Source organism: Rhea pennata, chromosome 8, assembly GCF_028389875.1.
Source record: "Rhea pennata isolate bPtePen1 chromosome 8, bPtePen1.pri, whole genome shotgun sequence".
In the NCBI taxonomy this organism is placed as follows: domain Eukaryota; kingdom Metazoa; phylum Chordata; class Aves; order Rheiformes; family Rheidae; genus Rhea; species Rhea pennata.
In genome coordinates, this window is record NC_084670.1 from 36,533,915 (window position 1) to 36,550,356 (window position 16,442).

The 16,442-nt window shown below is 46.6% G+C and overlaps 1 protein-coding gene across 1 annotated transcript; it reads right to left on the reverse strand.

The window, feature by feature from the left end:
- Positions 1–3,357: 3,357 nt before the first annotated feature.
- Positions 3,358–14,054, reverse strand: LOC134143733 (ATPase family AAA domain-containing protein 2-like). Its single transcript, XM_062582025.1, has 16 exons — positions 14,020–14,054; positions 13,681–13,792; positions 13,338–13,453; positions 12,460–12,634; positions 11,686–11,774; positions 11,158–11,317; positions 10,265–10,355; positions 9,507–9,821; positions 8,660–8,786; positions 8,111–8,294; positions 7,146–7,331; positions 6,327–6,462; positions 6,024–6,167; positions 4,925–5,034; positions 4,198–4,326; positions 3,358–3,399 (listed from the first exon to the last, which is right to left on the reverse strand). The coding sequence occupies exons 1-16, from the start codon at positions 14,052–14,054 to the stop codon at positions 3,358–3,360; spliced, it is 2,151 nt and encodes a 716-aa protein (XP_062438009.1).
- Between the last annotated feature and the right edge of the window lie 2,388 nt (positions 14,055–16,442).

Here is a 16,442-nt window from a genome sequence, read left to right on the forward strand (position 1 = left end):
GTAAAAAAGAAATACTAGAACAGAATTGGAGGAGAAAGGAGCAATTTTTTCTTAATGATAGAGATATCTTCTCATTAGGATGAAAACTGTATGAACACCGGTCAGCCAGCACCTATCGGACATTGCGAACCCCTCAGCGTTCATGGGGCTGCGTGCTGGCTGCGGTCAGCCAAAGATTCAAAGTGTTCATTTCTCCACGCCAGTTCTCTTAACAATTTTGCCTTCAACAAACCACACTTTTTATTAAACAAAATATAAGAAAAGGAAGGGAAAAAAAAAAAAAAAACCCTCTTCTGTTACCAATAAGCTTATGGAAATGGAACAATTTAAATACCAGGTCAGGTTAATTTCAGTGGGCAGGGGAAGAAAAGCCTATTTTTCAGCCTATGCTGTAGTCCACCGTAGAAGTAAAATGCTTATTTTCACATAATGGTTCCTTCATACTGCATAAGAAATTCCACAGACATAAAGCACCTAATTTACTGGAGAGTTTAGTCCACAGCAGGAGGCGCTGAATAGCCATTCCTGTGAGAAAAAAAACAGAGAGAATCCATAGCCAAACCACCCATCTGAACCCTATGATGCATATAATTTAGAATTGTTATTAGACTCAAGTGAGGCGAGATTCTTAAATTATGTTCTTGGTCTTATTACTAATCCTACAGAATCAGTTTAGATGTATACATGTATATAAATGTATATATATTTCTATACCCAGTGTGTTTCTTGACTTGGCCATTTATAATCTGATGGAATTATCTAAAACATTGATCTTGCGGAGTGTGATTTTCCCATTCCCAGTGAAATATACGCCTGGTCCGTGGCACAACCCATTTTCAGCAACAGACTTCTTACAGTATTTGGAAATAAACGTGAAATTACCCCATCACAAAAAAACAATACCAGGAAAAAAGGAAAATAAGCTTGTAAACATTATGTACTCTTTATCATTCCTTTTACAGTACAAGAGCTTTATAACTTATTTCTAGATCTTGTGTCTTACAGACCTAGACTCAAAGCTGTTCTAAATAGCAAGGAAGCCATGTCGCAGAGAGTTTATTTGTTATTTGCTATTATTTAATATTCCTAGAGATGAAGCACACTCCAAAGACTCCCTGACTTCACAGTTTTTCTTCGGAGAATGTAGACCTGTAAAACTGAAAAATACTGCAGAGGCAGATGTTAAAAAAATTCTGGAGAGCCCAGGCAGGCTATGCAAGAGCCTGACTTGTCAGGCAGGTTTTCCCTGGACGTTTGCCCGTTTCATGCTGGCTTGCCCACCTAGTTTCTTGGCAGCCCTGGAAAGCCACTGACAAGTCTCAATTTCAGATTACTGTCTCATCCGTCAGTTGCGCGCTGACTGAAACCCCAGGAGCTCTGGCTGGGATGCCTGGCTAAGTAAGGGTGCTTTGGGGTTCCTGGCCGAACTCAATTCAGTAACGATTAAAATAAAAAGTTTAGTTTCTTAACAAAAGTTGGGTTCCTCCCCTATTAAAATAGATTGAAATTGGAACAAACTCATATTTTACTGTCCTCACTGAAACACAATTCTTGTTCCTCATGTATTGGTACTTGAAGTCAACCTTATTTGATTTAAATATAAATCAAAATTATTCTGATGAACGTATCCAAGAAAACAATCCTTTGTAAGTAGTCCACACCACAGAAAGAGAAACGACAGAACGAAACACATCCCAGGCTAGAGCTTCGTCCAGAATGAAGTATTTAATTGTATAGAAATGCAGAAAATCCATAAGTAAAATGCATTAAAGATTCTTTCTTGTACACATTGTCTTCAAATAAGGTCATTTCTTATATCCACAGCTATTTTATTTTATACTTACACGAAGAAAAAAAATCATTATTATGACACGGTAATGTCATCACCCAAAATACTGTGGTGCCGTCTTGCGGCAGCCTTTTTGATAGCATTGAGGTTATATGAAATATATGCTTCAAAACAGCATTGAAACAGTTAGATTTTGTTGTGATTAGAGTTTTGTGCTCTCTACATAACCTTCCAAATATGGCTAGTGTAATGGTCTTCTATTTATCTGTGTTTTATGGTTCCGTATTTAGAGTTCTCTCTATTTTAAATTATTAATATAAATTTCAAAAACATTTCAGTGGAAGCTGAACTTCAGTGTCTCAACACCATTAGAAAAATCAGTGTATGTTTGTAAGAACCGCAACTGTGTTGAGTCTTATTTCCCACTACTTCAATCACTACATCTGCAGGTTACATTTTAAACTGAAGCATCTGCTGATCTTTTGCGTATTTTAAATTTCAGCTCTTCTCTTCGGCCGCTGATATATTGATTGATAACAGGCATATCCCATCTTAACTCTTGTCTTTCTAAACTAAAAGGACAAAGTTTGTCTGCATCATAGATTGGTGAAAGCAAGACTATGCTAGGAGTCACTCTCAGCACATGTGCTGGAGTTTTGCAAACCGGAGTCTAGATGATTAGTATTGCACAGTGCATTTCAGGCAAAACATTGCTAAGGTCCTGTGCTAATGCACGTGCTTGCTTTTCCACCGGTACAACAGGGGCTCATAGTCCCCACCATAATCCACTACTGCTCTCCAAAGGTTCTTCTGCTCTTTTATTCTAGCACATAAAATTCCAGTTTTAAAGCAATGAAGTTTGTCTGAGAATAGGTACAGTCCTTTAGAATACCTTCTAGGATCACACATTTCACGTATTGGGCTTATTCCAGATTATTTTTATTTTCCTTAGACTAGCTGATTTTACATTACTCAGTATTCACACAGAGCTAGTCTCCCAGCAACAAGTTATTTGTCTACATTTCCGTCAAAAGAGGACTATTTTGACTGTACAATGTATTGCGTATACACAGTGATGTTCTAGAGTTCCCATTTATCACTTTGAAGGTAGGACACACCTTTACGAATATAAATGTTACCAACCCCTTTTAATAAATTAGACTTTAGTAATATAGACTTTAGTAAGTAATAGGAGATACACTGGTGAAAGTTGGACATACACACACACATACATATATACATGTTATATATATAAACAGAATCGCGGCAGCACAGAATGGTTGCGGTTGGAAGGGACCTCTGGAGATCAGCTAGTCCAACCCCCCTGCTCAAGCAGGGTCACACCAGGCACGTTGCCCTGCACCCCATCCAGACAGCTTCAAGGGTAGAGACTACGCAACGTCTCTGGGCAATCTGCTCCAGTGTGCTGATGCCCTCACAATAAACAAGTCTTTCCTTATGTTCAGATGGAGCCAAAGCTCTCGTGACTGAATCAGGCCCAGAGAAGCAGGCAGCATACAACTAAAACAAAACATCACGGAGCTGGAGTCAGTCTTCAGAAGCTCACACTAGTTGGCACCAAGGAACGTTCCAATTTCCTTCTTCATTTCCTAAAAAGGAAAGAATACAGGGCAACTAGGTGTGCTGAAACCATCACAATGTCTTTTTAGCCCCTCTGGCTTTAGAGGCACCCCCACGTGTCCCAAGCAGAGGAAGAGAGGGAGCCTGGATCAGCAGTGCTTGCAGAAAGTGTGCTGAGGAGAGACATCCTCTTTGTCAGGTGTGCGAGACGGGATGGAGACGAGCAGGGCTTAGGAGAAGGGACCTCCTCTTCTCAAGGCAAACTGCAGAGGCACAACCAATTTTGCCTCCTGGCATTTGAATGTGAAGCCGGAATTTCTGGCCTATCTAGCACCAGCCGAGGCAGAAATCTCCCTTTGTGCGCAATTCAAGATGCTCGCACGTGCTAGTCTAGAAGAGTTATGGTGGCGGCACTAAAGAAAAATCTCTTCCCAGCTCCTTACCATGCTTGCCTGCCTGCAAGGGGAGGAAGGGGTAGTGACAAACGGAGACCAGGGCCCTTCTTTCACAGCCCCCTCCCCAAGGAGAGGCCCGACAGAAAAGCTGTTCACAGACTCCAGGGTGAACTGCTTTGAAAGGGCTGTGTGCATGCAATCCCTTGTCTTCCGGCTCGGTCTTAGCCCTGCTGAAACTGCCAACAGCCATGCCAAACGCAACAACGGCTTTGCAGCATGCACCGAGTTCTCCCAGGCAGAGATGAACCACTCCGATATTACACGGACTACTATGCGGTAAAGAGACGAAGACTGAGATGAAGACACGATACCCACACTGTACCCGTGCAGGAGCGGTGTAACAGCGATCGGAAGTGCCGTGAGAAATACTACCTCTATTAACTGAGTCTTGTCGTCGTCTTGTCGATGCCGGTAAATACACTGGCTGAGCATAACATGTAGTTTTTCCCGGTGAAAGATGCTGAACTTCTTTGTTATCCCAGCAGCAGCACTCAGCAGTTGCTGAAGGAGGAAGGGAGACAAGACAAGTGCAAGAGCGCATGAGCTCTTTCAAACAGGCTCTGGGTGTCGTCAGTAACTAAACCAGGACAGTCTAACACAACTCGCATCCTGCTTTCTTTTTCTGCAAAATACAATACGAGTGAAACTTCAAGAACAAAACTACAGATTGCACTGGATTTTGGGGGGAAAGAAATGGGTGAATTGGTCCTACCTCCAAGGGAAAAAGCAAGCCTTAGGCTGTGTTACAAGCCTAGCATTGTGTTACTTCCCAGTCTATCCCATGAACGATCCTAACGGCAAAGCAACTTCTTCCAGAACAGCAGCAACTGCTGTGGCCCAGTGCACAGTAAGGGGTAGAGGCTGCCGCAGCAAAGTCACGACTGCATTTGATTAGATCGTACTGCTGCAGTACGAGGCACTGTTTGGGAGAGAGGCCACAGGTCTCCTGGAAATGCTGCGGACAGCTGCAAACAGGAGCCTCCCCAGCTCCTTCTCTTGACCCAGGAGCTGCCTACATGTGTACAGCCGTGCTGGCAGAACAGCTCAAGTGTCTGAAGCAGATCAGGAAGCAAAGGCAGAGCGGTCAGCTCCAACCTACCCTTAAACAGACGTGAGTCTCATTCTCCTCGCTGGATGGGAATCTCCTCCTCTTCTCTGCTACGCTGACTGACGGTGATGCGTTGCTTCTGCGTTTTCTGCTTGATACAGCTGCACAGGGACATCAGAAAGCGCAAACCAAAACATTACCGATGCAGTCCTTCCTTCAATTCTAGCATCGTCACCTGACGTGGAGTACCAGGAGAGGGACCAAGGGCACTGAAGTAGCCCTGTGCTGTCCCACTACATAGGCACCTTGAGAAAGAAGGGGGAGCAAGGGAAGGGGGTCATTTGGCCTTTTGATTTTAAAAGAAGAGGAACGGATTACAGAATGTCATTCACAGAATAGTCAGCTGCAGGATTTTATGCACAGCTCAGACTTCAGGCAGAACGCTTTACCACAAAGGAAGCTTATCTCAGCAGGACAGGTTGCTTACTGTCTTACTGCAGGAACTAATGTAGAGGAGAAGCTGAAGAGCCACTGCACACAAGCTCTTCTTCAACGGTGGGAAGAGTTAAAGAGGCAGTCTTAAGGGAATACTTGCTGGAGAAGGGGAAATGCTCCTTAAGCACTTACTGCTCGTATGCTTGCAGATTCAGTTCACTTGCTTTACAACCAACCTTGTGCTTATGCCTTCCAGGATAAGACACCAATGTTGGCATTCACTGAACATTGCCCAAAACTCATGGATGAAACCAGTGACGGAATTCCCAGTCCTGCCAGCAGGATAAGGAGCTGTCACACAATGTCATGCCCTGGGCCTTAGCGGGGAGAAAGCCCAGCCCCTTGTTCCCTGCTGTCCTTCTCATGGGAAAAGCAGAGGGTAGGGAAGAAACAATGGTCTTGTCTTCAGATAGCTATTACTCTTGCTCCCCTCTTTTTGCCACTTGAGTTGGCAGGTCTAATCCTTTGAACTGGAAATCACAGGGCGAGACACTGCTCTCTGTCTGGGCGCAGGGGAGGCAGGTCGGAAGGAAAGGAAGAGGAAAAGGAAGCAAAAGCATCATGGGAAAGAGGGAGTTTGCAGTGAGAACAGGGAGGGTAGCAATGGCATTAGCAGCTTATGCAGGAAAGGCAAAAAAAAAAAAATGCCACTTGCCACTTGGGAAGGGTGTATGGGAAGGTAGAGGCCTCGCTGGCAATGTCTCCTCTGCTTGCTCCTCAAACTGTTTCATTTGCTCCTCTGCTGGCAGTCGAGGCTCCGGTGGAGATGCTGCAGGCTGTACGCCGTGTTCCTGACAAGCTGCAGTCAGCCAGAAGGTGTTTTAGACAGCGGTACTCAAAGCACACTAAAGCATGCAAGCCTTCTAAAAGTTATTGCTCGACAATCTGTTGCCCAGACAAATGCCAAATGGCTGCTCCCATAACAGTAAGCAAAGCCCTCCTTGTAAACGCTCCTCACCTGCTTTCCTTTTGGAGGCAGCAGGTTGAGCAGCTTGATTTAAAAGCAAGTCCTCAAAGAACTTTCTGCCTTCTTCCTCGTCCAGCAACTGGACATGGAAAACTTCTCCATAAGCCTCAGAAAATAAATCTCGGACCTTAGGCGGGAGGAGGAAAGACATTGCAGATATAAGGCTACAGAAATTCAGGTTCACCTCCAAGAACATGAGTGCCTTTTCGGAATAGGCTGGCTAATGATTTGAGTACAAGAGAAGCTACAGCAAGTCAGCTACTTGGCCTTCAAGTAGGCCTAGATTTTTCATAGGCTTCCGTGGCATCCTAAAACATCATCTTTGAAGGACTCTTTGGCCTGCATGAAATAAGAATGATCATTTCTGTTGAGGCATGGAAAGTCTAAATTAATTGCCGCTGTTAACAGTGTAACAGCCGCCTTTGGAAACGGCAAGCTGTCACAAGAAATCATTTTAGAAAGCATGTTTTTTACCCTTTACAATGCAAGCACTGCATACGCTTGACTAAGCAGGTCAATAACTGTGTGGAAGTCACGGGGATTATTGTCCAGGAGGGAATTCAGGCATCTGTCTGAGAAGGCCATAGGGGTGGAGAAGGCTGGGTCAAAGGGAAGCTCTTGACTTCAAAAGTCTGGTAGACAAACATGTTCAGTCGTGATTACTGCCTAAGCAAATTTCCAAAGATTCAGGCAGGCTGCCCTGGTAACATCAGGATCCCTCTGCTCTGGGCAGCGCAGTAGCCAGGTGCTTACTGGAGAGGCAAGTTCCACCGAGACAGAAAAAAGCAGGAAAAGCAGCAATCGAAATACCTCTTGGGCGAGCTCTGCGTGACGTACATCTGACGTTGCAAGCAACAAAACTGGAGCATATGCTGGAATGTTCTCCAATAACGTTGTAAACGTAGCTCTCAGTGTGACGCCAGCAGCCTCCCACCATACGTGGATACGAGGCACATAAAGGATGCTTGGCGCTGTCCTCTGGGCTTCTCGGATCAACTAGTAAAATGGGAGTTTGCATAAGAATTCTGAACCACACAGAATAAGCTGCTAAGAAGCAACACCGTTATCAGTCAACACATGCTACAAAATACCAGTGCCTGATGGGAAAAGGTCGGAAGAAAGCCACAAGACTAGAAAGAGACCTGATTTCCAAGCTGCTTAGACGTAAGGTGACTCCTTACAGCCCAGTCCACGTGGCAGTGCATCTACCCCATGAACAGAGCGGCAAGCATCCTTTCTGGGCTTGAATACCTTTGGGCACCTGATCAGGTGACCAGCACTCAGGCAGTTGCTGTTCCAGGATGGAACGCACCAGCAGTATATCCGGGCACTAGTTAGGCACTGCGGCTCGGTGGCCACGGATGCCAGTGTCACATAACCCAGAAGGAGATGTTGCCTTTCTGTGACTGATGAGCCCCCAGCCACGGAACACGTCTATTCTCCCTTGCACGGCTCTCAAGTGCTTCTACTAAGGGTTAACCTGTGAAAATACAGCGATGCCAAACAACAGAGTCGGCTCCCTGCCCAAGAGGCAAAAGGAATAGAACGGCACTCAGCCTGTATGTTGCATTCTACTCTCACCTTGAGCTAAACACAACTAACTCTAGCTCAGTTTCTCCAGGTAAACAAAAGACACAGGTGCACAAGTATAAAGCGTTCTGGGAGTCCTTGCCTTTACGACATAGACTGCAGTGCTACCAGCTCAGTATTAGCTGCATTTTGTAACTGTACCCAGCTAGAAGAGTACTCCTGTTAATGCAAGAGAGAAGAGATACCTGTGCACATCTTTCTTCAGGCGACGTGCTACTAACAAAGAGAGCCGGCAGGTCCAGCGTGTAAGCTGCAAACTCCTCCAGCGCGTGTATTACTGCAGGAGCCAGGTGAGAACTTTGCCCGCATCCGGGCTCTCCAACTATTAAGAACCTTGGCCTGTAACACGTGGGCTGGCAGTAAGCATCTCTAGAACAACAAGAAGAAAGCAAGCACTCTGAAAACAAAGTAATCAGTAAAGACACAGCTGTTCAGTCCCTTCTCCTTTTTCCTTGCTTTTTGCTTTTTCCTCCTCAAATACTCTCCACACTACAGGAGGTGAGAAACTGCTCTGTGATCAGGAAGGACATGGAACTGCAAGACATTTTTTTAATTCAGTTATTCTCATTGAGGCACCCTTTCCCCCATGGGCTGTTAGTGATTCTTGCTTTATTCTTACGAAACACGCCTGTCAGAAGCATTTGGGTCTACCCCCCTCCCAGTTCCACAGCCGAGACCGCCGGCAAGGACGCAGCAAGCCAAAGAACTGCAATCCAAAGCACACAGACATTTACCTGTTCAAGTGAAGGAACGTTTCCTTTTGAGGACTGGCCGTTTGATGAAACAGCTCCTCTGCAAAACCTGAAGGTGACGCCTCATGACTATACATGCAGCCGTTTCCTAAGATAGGATTTGCACCGTCTGAAAGACAAGAGAGGTTTGTTAACTGTCCAGAAGAGCCCACACCTGCCTCCCTTGCACTCCTACAGCTTTGAAATGAGTGCTGAAAGCCAGGGTCTTGTCTTCCTTCATTGGGCGGGCACACACTGAACGCTAGACACCTAAAGCACCCAACAAGGTCACTTCTTTCTGGAGCCGGAGCCCACAGTAAGCGAGTGGCAACTAAGGGAACGGGGCGGCAGCAAACGCCCATTTGTCCGAGGACTGCAGAGCTGGCATATAGAGACCAGGGTGTCTTCTAAATGCAGCCTCTCAAAGGTCACTCGAGGAGGAGGTAGCGGAAGGTGGACAACTCAGGCGGCATGTTTCTGCCAACCCCCTCGCCTCTCCACCTGCCTTTCCTCAGTGCTTTTCTGCCTCTCTTTTACCTAGAGGAAAGAAGCTAGCAGCTCTCCTTAGTTCCACTAGTTCATAGTAGCGGTAGGACAGCCTCAAGCAATCAGCATAGAACCAGTCAGCGACCTCCATTGATCAAAGCATGGAGCGCTTCAGAAGCCGCAGTACAAGCTAGGCAGCACTCTGTTCCAGATATTCCTGAGGTAAAGGCATGCATAGGCAAACGAGAAGTTTCTACCGTTTGAGACCAATCCCACCATGACTGAAAGATTGGTTTCTGCTGCCTGCACCAGCTGGAAGTGTTTGCTGTGGCAGAATTTGAAGGCAGTGATGTTACTGTTCTACCTGGCTGCTGGTCCTTCTTTAGTGCAAGCGCTGCCTGGGGAAACACTCTCTGTAACGCTTTTAGGAGTCTCTCCAGAGTCCTCTGAAGCAGTGGCTTACAAACGGCTGACAGCGGTTGCGCGGGCGAAGCCACAGCCCTCTGCGAAGCTGGTGCAATCTTCCGCAGAGCCTCCGCAAAATCTCTTGCTGCTACTTCAATGGCAGCGATGTCTATCTGCAGCTTCTGTCGACTCGTGTATATCCGTGGGTAGTGTCGGCGCAAAGCACAGAGGGCAGCTTCAGCACAGAGAGACTGAATGTCGGCTCCACAGTATCCTAATGAGCAAGACAAGAATGCAGTGTCATGTCAGTCTCAGGCAGCACAAAGAAGTCAGGGACATGGCTGCCAAAGGGCAGCTTGTCAAGTCTCTGTCTGCGGCCCAAACAGGAACTGTTCAGCGGGTGATTTGAAAAGAGTTACCGCTCTGCAGAGCAGTTCCTTTATGGGGTTTGCAGCTGGATATCCTGTGCTTAGGAAGCCCCTGTGAGAGCAAACTTTTTGCTGCTGAGGAAGATGCCCCCCAAACCCTTTGGTGTTCTGAGAGACAAAACAAGGCAAGTGGACAGGAACCTGCCACCGTGGTAGCAACCAAGTCCTGCCAGCCGGCTCAGGGGCAAATTCTGTGGCAAGGCACAGGGGCTTGCTTACTGCCTGGTACAAGCTTGGACTCTTTCAGCATGCAGTCACGTGCAGGTGCTCAATGCATTTTTGATCTTACCAACACATTTTTCAGCCAGCTCCTCAAGAAATGCATCCAGCGGCTTAGGGCTCCAGGCTCTCGTGTGAATCTTGAGAATCTCTTTTCGAGCCTACATACAAAACGATGGCGTTTTGCTTTACGTTCGTCTCTCAGGGAAAAACAAACAAACAACCCCACAAACACTCTCCCGTTCATATAACTGCCAGTTTTACACTGCTAGAAAGGCAGGAACTTTAGAGTTCTCTTAATGCACTGCCTGCTCTCCCAAGTTCAGTGATTCTCAGTTTGCCACGTTCAGCTCTTTGTGAGGAGCAGGAAGCAAACGAAAGGCATTTCCGGCATCTATAAAGAGGCGAGTCTCCACAGGTATGAGACTGAATGCTCTTGGGGGAAAAAAGGTAGTCTAAAGCTTAGGTGGAAAGAGATTCCTCAGAGAAGATTCTCAAAGCCTCAGAGAAGACCCTCTCCAATTCAGCAAAACTTCATGGTGACGGACTCATCAGTTAATCAAGTCTGCCGTTCTCACAGGTTGTTCTGCAAAGTAGTGCCAGTGCTCTCTTTCAAGTTGCTACAAGTCCTACCAAGAGGAACGAAAACTGTGGCTCAAAGCGCTAGCCCAGAAAATGTCAGGCTTTGCCTGTGTTTCACCTCCGATCTTTGCCAGAGATGCACTCAAGTGTTCCCTGCTACAAGGACTAATCACAGGAGGGATTTTGAGATGACTTCTACAGGAGCGAATCATACGATAACTCTGTTTCATGCTACCCTCTCTGCTGCTCATGAGAGCAGACAAACACGTGGGCACCATTTCTTCCCTTCTTCCCTGCTCTGTGGTACTGCGTGGGTGCACGGTTGTCTTGCAAAGAAAGACTTGGCCATATTAGCAGGAGGGTGACTAAAAGGGGTCTTACCTCTTTATTGGGCAAGGCGAAAAGGAACTCTCTGTCAAAACGACCCGGCCTCCGCAAAGCAGGGTCTAGGGAGTCGAGTCCGTTGGTGGCTCCAATGACCACAATCTCTCCTCTGCTCTCTAAGCCATCCATAAGCGCCAGAAGCGTTGTGACAAGAGAACTAACAAAAGAAGAAGGGTTGATTCACTGGTTTGGGAAGTGCTGCTCCATTCGGCATGACTTTCTCCAGTGGTCACTCCAAAGGATAAGCTCTTCTGGATGAGATGTTGGTTAGTGGAAGGACTCACGTCAAGACAAACAGCACACAGGGTAACCAGAGACCTTGTGCTGACACCCAGCTTAGCACGTGCTTTTCAGCTCCGGTGTGTAAAATCACCTGAGGCTGAGCATCATGGTGCTCTAAGATTTCAGCATGAATTAGTGTGTCATGTAAAGGCACCAGGCTGGTCTTCTTTTTGCAGAAATCAAACAGATTGTGTGTAAATGCAGAAGAAAAGAAAGAGAAAAGAAGAAAGAAAAGTGCCATACCTATGAATTTGATCCTGGCGACTGGACCGCACAGGGGCAAGACCATCTATCTCATCAAAGAAAATAATTGAAGGCCACATCTTGTAGGCCTGGAAGGAAAGTGCAGACACTGCAACTGTGGCCTAGGTAGAACACAGCACTACTCAAAGGGGACAGGCATGAAAAAACACTGTGGCTGCAAAGTCACCAGCCCTGGACTTTCAGAGCACCATCAGGGACCTCTGCTCTCTGAGACAAAGGGGTAAGTGGCACAAGTAACAGAAGCCAGCAGCCTGCGCCAAGCAGCTGTGACTGCTCCTGGGAACAGATGGCTCCAGGAATTTGCACAGCTGCTGGGCAACCAGAGAGCAGAGTCAGGCCTTCAGTAACTCAATTACAGGCTCTGGAGGCAAGCTGCCAGTGCAATGATTCAATGACCATGTGCTGGGGTTTTTTTTGTTTGTTTGTTTGTTTTTGTTTTTTGGGGGGTGGGGTGAGGGTGGGTTTTTTTGTTTTGTGTGTGTGTCTGTGTAGTATGGCAGGGGAGCAGGAGGAGGAGGGAATCTTTGATCTAGTGAATTCTCCTGCTTATTGATACGTCTTTGCCAGCACACCTGCAAGATTCCAAGCCGCTGATCCAAAGCAGGATGACACTGAGAAAGGAAACACTAACATTCCCACTTCAGTGGGAGAAACCAACCAAATACGCAGAAGACCGAGTTCTCCGGGAAGACATCCAGCACAGAACTACTCCAGCACCGCTCTGACACAACAGAGTGCACATTTCCACCTTACCTGCTCAAATAATAAACGGAGCTGGCGCTCAGATTCTCCCACCCATTCACTCAGGCAGTCAGCGCCTTTCCTCATGAAGAAGGAAATTCTCCTGTCGCCTTGGCTGCATTCGTTAGCAAGTGCCCGAGCTACCAGGGTCTTTCCAGTCCCTGGTGGGCCATAGAATAGACAGCCTCTGTAACGAAAAATGAAAATATAAATAAATAAATAATGAAAAAGGAGAGAGTTGCATGGCTCTGACCAAAACACCAAAAAGTGCCTACTACAAGCCCCACCCCTAAAGCAAACAAGCCTTTCCTCCTAACTAAAACACTTCCAGTACTTCCAGGAGTAGCAGCAGGCAGAGCTCAAGTGGCAGAAAAGTCAAAACAGGTGCAAGCTCTCACAAGAGGCAAGACTTGACACTAACAGCCTTCTCTTAGCCATTAAATCAATGAACACTACCCCTCCTCCCAAAGAGAAGAACACATTCATGTTAAAAAGAATGCACCCCAACAGTAAGCTCTCTGTGAGTGATTGCATCTCACAGCACAGAACCAATATAACTATGTAAGAAGCAGACTATTTTTATTTTAGTCTAAGCATCACAGGCGCAGCAACGTTTCAGTTGGAAGTCCTAAGGCTTACAGGACTGATTCTCATTGTAAGAGAGCAGCCACCAAGCCTTTAACTATGGCAAGGCATTGCCTGCAGTTGGAGTCTGCCTAATACAGTCCGGATTTGTTCCATTTTTAAGACATCACTTCTTAACACCCCTGCAAAATCTCAGCAGGGGTGACCACAACTTTTGAAGCACCCAGCTGTACGGACACCTCGGGTTCCTATTCTCCTGTGCACGGCGGTGTTAGCTTGTGCACTTCTAATGCGCCTTCCGTTACCTTGGGGGTCGCAGTTTGAATCTCTCAAAGAACTCCGGATAAAGTAACGGGAAAATGACCATCTCTTTCAAAGCTGAAACGTGGTCAGAGAGACCCCCCACGCCATCAAACCGCACCTGAAGAGAAATTCAACAGAACACAGTTCGTAGGTTAGAGAAAGCTGCCCCCGAGGAAAGGCTTCATCAGAAATTGTCATCTGCCAGCAGAAAGGAGATGCTGAGGACAGCTTTGAAGTTCCTTCAGAGAAAACTGTGACCCGAGGCAGCCATAGACAGCCCAGCACGCAAAGATTTCATCAGCCCTGGAAAAGTCCCCACCAAAGCCATAAGTGACAAATACTTACTGAGCCATCTATTTGCACTGGAGCGACTGGATCAGCCACATCTGTTCCATTTTTCTTTGGATCCTTGCCATTTCTCTCAAATCCCTTTCCCCCAGAGTTCTGGGGAAGACACCTGGTGTGAATGAAGGAGAAAGGGAAAGGCGCCTTCTGAATGAACATGCAGCTGGAGGGATTCCGGTTTCTTTCATGTTGGCAAGGGAGGGCAGGAGCACTTACAAACTTGCATAAACTTCCCAGAAAGTAAAATAGTCATGGGAATTGATTTGTCTTCAGTAGCCAAGAGTAAAGAAAGACGGGTGGGCCTATGTGGCATTAGACTAGCTGAGTGATCATTTTTACATCCCTAAGTGCTCAGACCCAGCAATAGCCGTCATTCTCCGTGCTCTAGCTGCTCACAGAATCCAAGGAGCCTTTGTCAGCAATAGGGCCATGAACACTTGGTTGGGAAGCTTCCTTGTTTCGGAACGCTTCCAGGCAGAACTAGTGATCTCAGTTCCAAGAGGAAAGACGTGTCAGGAGTTGAGTGACTGAAAAACCCCCACCACAGTGCTTCTAACAAGTCTGATTTATTTTCATATGGCTTGCCAGAGCAGTGCAAAGTCACCATAGTCTAGGAGTGCCCCCCTTATGCCCCCTGCTTTCCCTCTGCACTTAATGTTCAAAGCTGCTGCCCAAAGCAGCCGCACAAGGAATGAACAGCATGACTGGCCAGCACACCTGCCTTTGCTTCCCGTAGACTTCTGCCCCCTGCCATAGGCAGACCACGCAGCGTCACGCAGAGCTTGGAAAGCAAATGCAGAGCTTTCAGCAGGCTGGACCGCCTGCGTCAAGCAGCCTGCCGACGGAAAAGACTGTCTAGACATAAGTTCTCAGTCTTCTTTAAAATCAGTGCAGACTACACAACGGGCAGCATTCAAAACTGGATACAAATACAGACGATTTAATGCCCTACGGACCATGGGAATACGGAGCGTCATAGCCAGCGCTGTCTTTACAATCACAATTGCTCCCAACATCTTCATTTACACTAAGCAGAACACAGCTGTGTGGAATTTCCCATAGGAACAAGAACTCACCTCCACTTGTATGTTGAATGAAATGAAGCTACTTTGAATCGTGTGCCAGAAGCAACTAAAAATACATGAACATTTATCCACAGACTCTCCCTCTAAGTAAGTTGCCTACATGCGTCAAGAAAATCATTTCTGTACTTCACAATGAAATCGTCTAGTGACGGTTTCTGGAAGGGGATTCTGGCTTCAAGTGCAGAACACAAAGGTTACATGCTCTAGGTGACCTGCTGAGCAGGGAGGTTGGACTAGATGATCTCTGGAGGGCCCTTCCAACATTACTGATTCTGTGATTCTATGATTTCAGCTGCAGAATCTCAGCCACTCCCTCCAGAATCGTCTCATCACTGGCCCCCAAAGCATGCCTTCCTGAAAACTGCTGGCTAGTGGAAGTCTCTCTAAGGCTGAGGATCACCTCTCCCAAAGAAAAAAATCTTGCCGCCTCTACACTGAGGTCGGACTGGCACGGTTACAAGGGTTACGGTTGTTCCATTACTCGGTGCTGGGAGTGACACCACTGCCGATAAACAAGAGCTGTCACTAGCTGTACGCCCACCAACCTGTTTGGTCTTTTGCCGACAGGGCTTTGTGACCGAGCACATGTAGACGTAGCTCCTTGTGTGGGAGAAGAAGACGGCCCTGAACAAAATGTCTTAGCTTCTCCCAACTCCGCTGAAAGCAAAACATTTACAAGAATATTGCACATCACATGCTTTTCAGGTACAGCTGGTTCGTCAACAAGGCAGGAAGTGGGATGGGATTCACCATCTTGAACTCCAGACCAGAGGAAAGTTCTCAGTGTTTTTTACCAAGGCACAGGGCAAGTGAACTAAATGCACACCTGCTTCTGAAGGAGAACTGAAAGTCAGAACAGAGCACAAAAAGCAAGCGGGCTCTGCTACTATGCTTTTGAGGACACTCAGGTCATTTATTTTACTTCTGCGTGGACATCTTTCTTTTAAACTTGGGAAGTTCAGCTACAGAAAGAGCAAAGCTTATTCTGTGAAACCTTGATAAGAGCAGAGCAGTGAAACCCCAAGAAGGTACTGCAAGCTGTAAACAACAAGTAGAGGAAGAAACTGAGTTCTAACCAGGCATTTACGAAAAACCGTGGGGGTTTTTACTTGCAGAATGAAGGCAAGGAATTGAAATAACCGTGGTGCGCAGGTGTATAGATTTTTGTTCACAAAATTATGCCCCACCTATACACAAGAAACTGGCCCTTCAGAGAGGCTCTGTGAATATCGCACTTTGCAGTGCAGCTTGATCCTGCACCACGGTTTTGCTTGGGTGAAGGTTATGCTGCTTCCGAGTATCCTCGCCACTTTCGCCTTCTGGGTGTTCACCCCCTTTGGACAACCCTGTACTTCCAGAACCTAGATAACATTTCTTATTTGTGTGCACACATCTACACTGTCATTCAAGAACTGATATCCCCCTTAAATGCAAAAAATCAGCCCTGCAGAGACACTGTGCCTATAACCTACATTCCAATCGTTCTCGAGAGCATATGACAGTTTGCCTTGGTCGAAGGCTACGCTGCTTCGGAGGGTCTTTGCTAACTGCCTCTTCTTGATTTTCATCTTCTTCTGATGACCCTGCAATTACAGTACCTAAGATATCATTCCTGGTGCCTATACGGTATCCTTCAAGAACTTCTGTCCCCCTATACACAAGAAATCAACCCTGCAG